At 41.9% G+C, this 10923-nt stretch overlaps 1 protein-coding gene and 1 long non-coding RNA gene across 4 annotated transcripts; both read left to right on the top strand.

Annotated features, from left to right (window-relative positions):
• Positions 1-208: 208 nt before the first annotated feature.
• Positions 209-848, top strand: LOC108161439. Of its 2 annotated transcripts, XR_001775466.2 has the most exons (3): positions 209-409; positions 468-602; positions 662-848. It is a non-coding gene; the product is annotated as an uncharacterized LOC108161439 (long non-coding RNA). The 2 variants fall into 2 exon arrangements; XR_004472934.1 differs by having other exon boundaries at positions 209-602.
• A 1184-nt stretch (positions 849-2032) lies between these two features.
• LOC108164001 (gonadotropin-releasing hormone receptor) lies at positions 2033-10534 on the top strand. Of its 2 annotated transcripts, none has more exons than XM_017299574.2 (7): positions 2033-2221; positions 3656-3885; positions 5406-5678; positions 5828-5927; positions 5994-6485; positions 6550-6919; positions 10142-10534. In XM_017299574.2, exons 2-6 carry the CDS (start codon positions 3737-3739, stop codon positions 6916-6918), a joined length of 1383 nt encoding a protein of 460 aa, XP_017155063.1. In that variant the 5' UTR covers positions 2033-2221; positions 3656-3736; the 3' UTR covers position 6919; positions 10142-10534. The 2 variants fall into 2 exon arrangements, with proteins under 2 accessions (XP_017155063.1, XP_017155062.1); XM_017299573.2 differs by having other exon boundaries at positions 6550-6914.
• The last annotated feature ends 389 nt before the right edge of the window (positions 10535-10923 follow it).

The following is a 10923-nucleotide window of genomic DNA, read 5'->3' on the forward strand; positions in this document are numbered from 1 at the left end:
AACATATGTCCATGCATACGAGCCATATGATATACATATGATATAGTGCTCCAATTTTGACGAAATCGTTGTTGGGAACAAACATGTTTCTCCACGATTACCTTGTTCTTTTTATCAAATATATTTCCCCCCGAAAAACACAGAAACAAGCAATCCATGCCCAACGAAACCCCAGTTGTCAAATTCATCAACGTTTGAGAATACTGAAAAATTATCAGTATTATTCGGTGTGGAGGGCTGGAACAAGCAACACAAAAATTCTAAATTTTCCAAGTTTTATTCGGTTTAAATTTTGACTAGAGATTAAGAATAAAGTGAAATTATGTTTAAGCTAATTTAAGAAAAAAGTGAAAAACAAAAACACAAACAGAACCAAACAAAAAAAGACAGTGAAAAGAAAACAAAAGAGGTTCGTTTAGTAAGAAAGCATTTAGTTCCTGCTCGAGTAATAAGTTCACTCTATTTAGCCGCCTCCGTCCCTAAGGCTATACTTAGGTCTCTGTAGACAACACAAACCAACCAACAGTGGCTGCTGCATATTCTGTAAGACCGATTTCCAATTACACCCGAATCAATAGAATAACAACTAAAAGGCTTGTGCGGTAAGAAACAATTAATTAAGTTAATATCCACCATACTACGTACATGTATAATCCAACAGATTCAGCGTGGTGCTACTCTGATGTCTCCGTCGTTGTCCAATCAACGACGGCGATGCTCTTCACTCACTTCACACACTTTTGCTGAACTGACAGCAGACTGGCTTGTATATTAATGAATGAACCCTACAAATCATACATATATTTTGATAATTACACATATTCTATTTTGATACTAATAATCATATATTTTTATACCAAAAGAAAGGGATTGTTAACTTATTTCATAGAGAATTGGGTGACAAGAAAAGCGGGGCATGGCGCTAGATTAGATTTATAAATAATGCCCGAAGGCCTGGAATAATTCACTATTTGTTTGATTGATAGACGATTGATTCTGACGGAAAATCCAGTGCCAAAATCTATGTTTTTGCCTCAAAAACTAAACCAAAAGTCGCACTTTTAAAGCTGATTGTCATGTACTTTCTGCCACATGCACATTCGTTGTAATTGACAGACTTGACCATCTTATCAAGTGCGCCAGGTGCATCTTGATAGCGCCGACCAGCACGCACACGCACACACACCCATACACATTCATAGCATACAAAAGCGGGTGCCATACCCATAGCGGCCCTGAACGTGAACATGAACATGAACTTGAAATGAAATCCTTTTGTTGAACCAAACAGTGGTGCCCCTCATTAGAATTAATGAATGGTTTTGTTCGAGTTTTGCAATTGCGACTCGCGCCGCCATTTATCAGTTAACAGGAGCCCGTTTAGTCGCTTTGGGTTAAATCGTCAGCCTTGGCATAGGACTACCGGCAGATGGCAGTGGTTGCTCGACGAATCCACAAGTGCTGAAAAAACTCCGGCAAAAGGATAAACTGCGCAGCGGTCGAGAGTAGGTATCATCAGCGCCGCTGAGGAGGAGGCAAAGTCAAGACGTGCCGTGCCGTGCCGCCACCCAGACAACAGATAAGACCAAAAAGTAATATTCAATTTAATGGTGTTTCTTTTATTTGAACAAAAAGCCGCCTCCCTGCCTGATAACCGAAAAGATGTGCAAAAAGTTGAGACATATGGCGATCGGTAGGCAGGCTGCCAGAAGAGACACAGATTGAGAGGCGGCTGGGCCGGGCCTGGCGTTGAACTTTGAATTTACACACTCACACACACAAACGCGCGCGCATTGATAAATGTGAAATTTTATGCGGGCGGACCTGCCGGCACTCACACACACACACACACACACACGACAATTGGGGTCGCCCGAAGCTGGCTCCCGTTATCGATTGCCAACTAGAAGACGCCCGAGTCGCCCTTTTTTTTTTGTATTTTTGTATTACTTCTCTCTTTATTAGATTATCAGTTGTTGTCGAGATTTCGATTTCACGGCAGCAGGCAGTGGGCAGGCACAGCAGCCGCAGCCGCCTTGCCCGTTCAGTCAGTTCCTGCTCGCCGTTCGGTGGAAATCAATCGAAAGAAGAATCGTGTACCATTAGCCATTAATTGCGTACCTGCCCAAATGAGCTATCGATAACGAAAAAAAAAAACACGCGTGTGGTGTGTGTGTGTGTGTGGTGTGCGTGGGCGGGCCGATCTGCAGTGTTGCAAAAGGTGCGCAAAAGAAAAAGAAGAAGTGCAAATTGTACGAAATCTTGTTGTCGTTAGCGTACACGGTGCGCCCGCGTGTTTAGAAAACACAGAACAAAACGGAAATCAGAAAATGAGAGGAAAATAAATGCAAAAAAAATATATACCTACATATATGTATAAGAAATTGTATATAGAAGAAAAGAAATTATAGAGCACGTACGCGTACTCGTAATCATTGATTACGCCTACAATAAGTATATATACTAAAAGCGATTAATTGTTACTTATTGCCAAGTGGAAACTAGTTGAATCGCAGCATTTGGTTGAACTTTGGGGTCGGCGTTGGTGTTGGGGTTGGGGCAGGGGTTATTGCTTCAGACATTCCAATAGTTCATGGAAATTGTTTTCTGCCTTAGTTTACTACAAAATTTGTTTAATTATGTGTTTGCACATTAAAATGCCAAGTTCAAAAGGCATCAAATGCGGAGCGACGCGGCGCGTCCAAACAAATAGACCGTGAACGATTCCCATTCCGATTCTGACTCAAGGATTGGACTGCCGGGGCGAACAATTTGTCCGATGTTCAATTGAGTGAGCGACACCGTTCGATTGAGCACAATTGATTAGCAGATTAATAAGTCAACGAGTCGAGATGCTCTCCCATTATAATTATTGTAGTACGCGGTCCTCAGGCTAGCAGAGAGCACGCAGCATAAGTGGAATATTTTTTATTATCACTTGGAAATGGAAAAAATTCCGCATTGTGTGCGGCCAGGGGAGTGCTTCGAGTAATTAGTTCAAGGTCACAGTGCTCCATGCGAGTTCCATGCAACAAACAAATCCCCACAGCGAAGATCAAAACAGAATCATAATATAAATACAAAAAAGTACAAATGTTCTTGAACTTATCAAAAAGAAAAACACACACAGTAGGGCATCGAGTGGAATTCGATTACATTAACTCAATTCGGGTTCGGGTGCCGCGAGCGAGAGAGAGGACTTGTCAGGAGTCCAGTCCGCATTCTGTTCGTATTGGTACTCGCATTATCTGATAATCTCGAGCGGCTGTCATGTACTCGCCATTAATGCAACGCAAAATAAATCCAATAAAATATATTTTGTAATTAAATGACAGGCCCCCATAAAACAGAGTCGAATTGCTCATGTCCTGCACACCGCAGGGCAGTCGAATAGGAAATAGCTTAATTTATTACAACAGGAAATCATAAATAAAACTGTATACAAATTCCGTTTTTGTGCTGCTATAAACACTTTTTGCCAGAAGCTAAACAGACTATGTGGAAACTATGCAAATAAATAGTTTAAAAATAATTAAAATACAAAAACATCTCCGAAACGAAGGAGTTTAAAGGAAAAATGGTCATTCTATATGCTCGTGGCTTTGTGGATAAACTTTACATTTCTTTAATAACAAATTCTATTTTTAATATACAGAAATAAAAGATAAAAACAATATAAAAAACACACACAAAAATACAGCAGCGATACGATTGAATTGGCTTAATCGGTGGGAAGATGGCCCATTCTAGTGAAATAAATGAGGTTGTCTATGATCATCGCATACTCAAGGATTGGTCCAACGTGAACAATACCAACGGCACCATGCACCTCTCCAAGGATATGATCTTCAACGATGGCCATCGTCTGTCCATCACAGTCTACAGGTGAGTGCTCCGATCGGGATCCGATCCCCACCCACATCTTTCTGATGCGATTCTCTCTGAGTTGCCACATCAAGTCACGTTGATAAGCTTTGGCTTCCACTATCTCTAACCTTTTTTTTTCGTCGTGGCTTTCTAAACGTATCGCCGCATCAATCGCTGTGTGTAGGTGTAGGTGTCGGTGTTGTCTCTGTCTCCGGTATGGTTTGAAATTTTCGTTATAAATAAGTATAAATCATCATCCTCCTCTGGCTGTCTGTCTGTCTGATTTTTAATAATTTTCACTTGGAATTTGAACGCTGTGGTTCAAGCCTTGGGTTCACGTTTTTCAAATTGCTAAAGATTCACAAAATTGATTAAGAGCTGTTCCTCAAAGCTAGTCAAGACGTAGAAAGTGTTTCGCATATGAAATATTTAATAATTTTGTTTCAAGACGGATACATACATGCAATATATTGATTGTTTTATAATACTTTGGGGTATTATGCAGGAAATGGTATGGTTAAATAATTTAAATATAGGGAAATATAATATTTAAAAATAGTAGAATCTTAGAGGGATTTTGATTCTAAGATCAACGATCCTAAGAAAGGTTTTTGACCACAAGAAAGATCTACGACTCAAAGATAGAATCTTTCACTCAGAAGAGATGAGAGTGTATATTCCTAAATCTGTCTAATAAATGGATGTAATTATGATAATTCTAGGGGGCAGGCCCTTTTCCAACCCCTGGCTCACTCGCTTCGCTCGCGCCGATATAAGTCAAATATCGGACGACGACTACCTAAAACTTTTTTTTATAAAAAAAAACTGCTCCTAATCTAAAGAATCTATGCTTTAAGGAGGAATCTAGGGACTGCGAATGCTGCTCTTCAGAGTGAAAAAATAATAGAGATTACCGAACCTTAAGATCTTAAGATCATTTACACTTAAAGAAAACCAGGAGACTAGTGAGAATTAGTAGTTTGAAAGGAAAATAAAAGTTTTAAAACTAAGCAAAGAAGATCCATATATCAATTTCAGATCTTAAAAAATATTTTACGAGGGACCAAGAACAAATAATTTAAAGATTTGATCTCTGATTTCACAATAAAGTGAGGATCACTCTTTAAAGAGTTTCACAGTATCCACCAATTAATGCCATGAATTAGTGAATGTACTAGAATCTCGACCTTGTTTTCTGTGCAACCGAATGTTATAAATGCTGGTGCACAACTTCTAAAACCCCATCCATGGGTACGTGTTTCAGTGATTGATACTCGCTCTGATTGTCTACAACTGATCTTCAAGAACTTTATGGCAGACAATTCGTTTTCCTAAATTCAATTTACCTTTCCTTGGCTCCAGAGTTCCATCCATGACCTACTTATCGAGCACCCACACAATCCACACACTACGAAGACACCCACTTGCCCCATGCGGGAAAACTTTTTTAATTTTCCACTCACCAGTTTAATCGTTGCCCTTTCCCCTGCAGCTCGATGTTCATCCTCTCTTTATATGGGTTTTCCTTTCGATTCCAGCATACTCTTTGTGATCTCAACAATTGGCAACAGCACAGTGCTGTATCTGCTGACGAAGCGGCGACTGCGTGGTCCCTTGCGGATTGATATCATGCTAATGCATTTGGCCATTGCCGATCTAATGGTGACGTTGCTGCTGATGCCGCTGGAGATTGCGTGGGCCTGGACAGTCCAATGGCGCTCCACCGACCTGATGTGCCGTCTCATGAGCTTCTTTCGCGTGTTCGGACTGTACTTGTCCAGCTTTGTGATGGTCTGCATATCGCTAGACAGGTGAGTCCCATATCCCCCGTTGCCTGCCTGCCTGCCTGCCGCGTCAGCACTGCTCCGTTGACTGTCGCTAATGGACCAAATTGATAGCCAGATAAGGCGTGCTCAAAGTGTCAATCGAATCGTATCTCTCACACCGCTCTCCTCTCCAGATACTATGCCATACTGAAGCCGCTGCAACGATCCTACAACCGGGGACGCATCATGCTGGCCTGCGCCTGGATGGGCTCTGTCATCTGCAGCATTCCGCAGGTGAGGCAGTCGGTAGCCCCAGTAGCCATTACAATTATTAACGTCTCTGTTTGGCTTCTTTGACAGGCCTTTCTCTTCCATCTGGAGGAGCATCCCGTGGTCCGGGGCTACTTTCAGTGCGTCACATTCCACTCGTTTGTGAGCGAATTTGACAACTGGCTGTATCAGATAGCCACGATGTGTGCCATGTATGCCTTTCCATTGATCGTCTTCATCTACTGCTATGGGGCCATCTATCTGGAGATCTACCGCAAGAGCCAGCGCGTCCTCAAGGATGTCATTGCCGAGAGGTTCCGTCGCTCCAACGATGACGTCTTAAGTCGGGCCAAAAAGCGCACTCTCAAGATGACCATCTCGATTGTGATTGTGTTCATCATCTGCTGGACGCCGTACTACACCATCTGCATGTGGTACTCCCTGGACAAGACGTCGGTGGACAAGGTCAACTCTCTGGTGCGCAAGGCTCTCTTCATCTTCGCCTCGACCAACTCCTGCATGAATCCCCTGGTCTATGGGCTCTACAACATTCGCGGACGCATGAACAATAACAACAATGTGGTGAGGCATCCATCCATCCCCAATCGCCTGGACGGATCGATCTATCATTAACCTGCCTTTTCAGTCGGTAAACAACAGGCATACATCGCTCTCGAATCGCCTGGACTCTTCCAATCAACTCATGCAGAAGCCGGCTGCGGCCAACAACAATTCTCTGGCCAATAGACATGGCACTGTGATGGCCGCTGCGGTGGCGGCCACAACAAAGTTGGCCCATGTTGTGGGCCTCAAGAGCAACGGATCCAATGGTTCTGCCGTCGACAGCACAGCCCTTTCCATTGCCTCTGCTCCGCCCCTGCCGCTGCCCCAGCCCCAGCCCCTGCCAGCCACCGCACCCCTGGCCAGCGACGATGCCGATGGGGATAATGATGATTCCAGTGTCAGTGTTGTCACCATCAGGTGCCAGGAGCCGCCCAGGATCTGCCACAAGTAATGTCGGTTTCCAGCTGCTAGAGATCTAGCCACTCCCCTCCTCTGCCACTGCTACCATTCCACCATTCTACCACTCTCATCCTCATCTTATATTTTTACGACTTGAAGATGAGCTTCAACCTCATTTTGTTTTCAATTTCGATTTTCGCACAGTTGTCGGCATAAAGTTTCGAGTTTTATGTATTTTGCGGTCTCAATACTCACTCACTTTCATTGCTTTGCCCCCGGGAGTTGGCTTCTTGGTCCTGTGGAGAGGACAGCAGATATAAAACTAGAAAAGGGGACCTTTAACCAATTGAATGGATGGGCCAAAGTAAACCCAACAAGACCTCAAACAAATTGAACACTAAATGGTTTATTGACTTATTATAAAGTACTCCGTTAGGGTCCGATGATTGCTCGGTTTCTTGCTGAATCGGGCTCTTTTTTCTTTGGATCGTACATCTTCACAGGGTCTTCTCCTTCTCCTCGGCACTGGTCCACAGTCTTTCATCAAAGCATTGGCTTCATCTCGGTGTCCGTATTGCTCTTCACCATCACGCAGTAGTTGCAATTCCCCTCCTCCATCTTGGTAGGACTCTTGGTCGACAGCCTGGCCGTGATCATGCCGTTGGTGCTGGCCAAGAACTGAACGGTGTAAGACACATTGCCATCGCAGTCGACTAGCGTCACCTCGTAGACGCATTCCCCCACCCGAGCAATCGGTTCCGATGATAACTTTTTTCCACCGAGTTTCATACCCGTTACGGTCTCCTTTGTCTCTGGGTCATACCTCTCCACCAGGCGGTAGCTGTAGATCAGGTGCTTGCCCCGAACTCTCTTGAAAGTCTTCTTCTCCGGCGACTCCGACGACATGGCGTCTGGAGTTTGATTCTATAAAAATCTAGCAATTTTTATTGTAATGTTAACTGTTTGTATAAGGAATCAAAATTTGATTCGTTCTATGTGATATGTGGTTCTAGGATATGTTGAATTTCACGAGACAAAAGCTATGCTAGGCCTGCTTCAGTAGAGCACATTCCCATGCTAGATCTCAAAGTATGGATCACTTAGAATTTGCATTATGATTAAATAAATTACATAAACAATAATTCAGATCTATTGTAGTGCGTTATGGTGACTGTGCGCATTTTTATTATAATTTGTATACGACATCTACAGCGCCTCTACACAAAACCAGGAATGGGTTGAAAAGGGCGTACCTTTCATAACATTTTCGATTTGTTACAACACTATGGCTACACATGAAGATATATCAAGCCAAAGTTGAAGTTTTCTACCAGTTTTTACGTTCCTTCAACTTTTTTAAATTATTTGTTTTTGTATAGATTCATTCTTACTCTTCTTAAACTTTACTTTTTTAGTGGCATGGTTTTCCAACAAAATAATAATAATAATATTAATAAGGAAAATTTTCCAATGAATTACAAAGGTACACATTTTTATACCCGATACTCAAAATGAGTATTGGGGTATATTAGATTTGTGGTAAAAGTGGATGTGTGTAACGTCCAAAAGGAATCGTTTCCGACCCCATAAAGTATATATATTCTTGATCAGCATCAATAGCCGAGTCGATTGAGCCATGTCTGTCTGTCCGTCTGTCCGTCCCCTTCAGCGCCTAGTGCTCAAAGACTATAAGAGCGAGAGCAACGATGTTTTGGATCCAGACTTCTGTGATATGTCACTGCTACAAGAATATTTCAAAACTTAGCCCCGCCCACTTCCGCCCCCACAAAGGGCGAAAATCTGTGGCATCCACAATTTCGACGATACGAGAAAACTTAAAAACGTAGAAGATGACTATATCTTCTAGAGTGCAAAATCTGAACCAGATCGTATATTTATTATAGCCAGCATCAAGAAAACAATTTCATTTTTTCTTGCCCTGTCTCTCTCTAACACACACGTAGCATAGGCGGCTTTGCTTAGAGTAAAACATTAGCGCCTAGATCTCAGAGACTACAAAAGCTAGAGCAACCAAATTTGGTATCCACACTCCTAATATATCGGACCGAGACGAGTTTGTTTCAAAATTTCGCCACACCCGCTTTCGCCCCTGCAAAGGATGAAAATCTGGGGATATTCACAAATCTCAGAGACTATTAAGGCTAGAGTAACCAAATTTGGTATCCGCACTCCTGTTAGATCTCACTATAAAACGTATATCTCAGAATTTCGCCCCACCCCCTTCCGCCCCCACAAAAGACGAAAATCTGTTGCATCCACAATATTGCAGATTCGGGAAAACTAAAAACGCAGAATCATAGATAACGACCATATCTATCAGATTGTTGAATCTGGATCAGATCAGATAATTTTTATAGCCAAAAGGAACAAATCAATTTGCAGTGGCTACGCAGCACCCGACGTCACGCTCAGACTGATTTTCTGTCTCTCTCGCACGCACTCCTTGTCGTGTCGTTTAATATTAGCGGCGTCTGCCGAAGGAGAGCCATACTGACTTAGTATCGGGTATAACTGTAGAGTTGCGGTGTCCGCAGCAACTCACAACGTTCCCCCTCGTTTAGTAAATTAATTTGGTAAATTTTTTTTTTGTTTTTAAATTTTTTTTAAATTACATATGATTATTTATACAATTTTGTTCTTAATTTGGGTTTAAATCTTGGTAAATTCTCAGTGGTATTTCTACATTTAAAAAAATTAATTTTAAAAGTGAATTCAATGCCCACTTTTAACCACTCCTTCTTTTGGCTAAAAGTCCACCTAATCAGGTTGAAAAGCAGTTGACAATTTCATGTATTTTCCAAGGTGATGGCTTTCACTGCTCCATCTGCTATCTGGACATTAATTTCCGCTGGCCGATGTCTTCTTAACTTCGAACAGACTTTAAATTAATGAGAAGCCTGGGAATGTGGAGTTTTTTATCAATCTAATCCTCTACTAAAAACAAGAATTGCCTAACCCCAATATGCACTTTACTACAGCGAAAATAAAGCCTTTTTTAGGCCAATCAATTATGCAACACCTCTCACAGGCCTATACGAACCCTACCTAAAGGGTCGCGGGCCATTTGGGTTAATGCTGGCTTACATCATGCAGTCCATCCATGCTCACCCACAAGAGATCCACTCCACACCACACCACTCGTCGCCACTCCACTTAAAAAGCCATCCCATTTCCATTCCTCCAGCCACATATCATTTTATGTCAACTCATCGGCAGAATCCCAAGCTAAATAACACTCGTAATTGTACTTTCAGTTGTGGCGACTCCATTGAACTGGTCAGTGCGGCGGATAAATAGACGACGAAGCCCCTCCCCCCACACATGGATCGTTTAGTTCGGCTTGGAACAAAGGGCTCCCAGCCAGCTTCGTATACTCGTAGATTCTTTTTGTATTTGCATTTAGCTAGCCACAAAATTCAAATGTTATCGAGACAACAAAATGCGAGTGGCCGATCGTACAGCTTTGGTCAAAGGCCAACAAAAAAAAAACAAATCTAAATATCGTAGAAATAAAAAATTAAGACGCTTAAGACGTAATATCGCGTACTATTAGAGATACTCTAGTTAGTTGGCTTATTGCTTAATTTAAATTAATTTATTCATTAAAACAAAACGACACTAAACGAAAACCGTAAACCAAATAAAAATATGTAAGAAAATTATAGAAAAATAGCAAAAATATCCCCCCATGGAATTCTTAATTCAGTTTTTGGTTGGTTTGTTTGTATATCGGAACTTAATCGCTTGGTTTATGGCCAGAGCCCTGCATTATAGCCGTTAATTATACGCTCGTGTGGACTCTGAAATATTTATAAAAAAAACTTACATTGTGGTCTGATGGGGGGTAAACCAGTTCCGTTTGTGGATTGACCTTTAACTACTTTTAAGGCATATCGAGCGGCTTTAAGGGAGATGAATATCGATCAAGGGAGGTGGAAAGATATTCTAGAGTAAAAGGAACCTAAAAACCAAGGATATAAGAACATTATTTTAAGGAAATCCCTTAATTTCGAACGTAGTGCTTCCCATTTTGTAT

This window comes from Drosophila miranda, chromosome 4 (assembly GCF_003369915.1).
Source record: "Drosophila miranda strain MSH22 chromosome 4, D.miranda_PacBio2.1, whole genome shotgun sequence".
Lineage (NCBI taxonomy): Eukaryota > Metazoa > Arthropoda > Insecta > Diptera > Drosophilidae > Drosophila > Drosophila miranda.

Excerpts from the sequence above, each read along its gene's own strand:
- LOC108164001 (XM_017299573.2), top strand. The coding sequence starts at position 3,737 with ATGGCCCATTCTAGTGAAATAAATGAGGTTGTCTATGATCATCGCATA. Across the intron at positions 5,679-5,827 it reads GTCTGCATATCGCTAGACAG|ATACTATGCCATACTGAAGC; the intron begins GTGAGTCCCATA and ends TCTCCTCTCCAG. Across the intron at positions 5,928-5,993 it reads TCATCTGCAGCATTCCGCAG|GCCTTTCTCTTCCATCTGGA; the intron begins GTGAGGCAGTCG and ends CTTCTTTGACAG.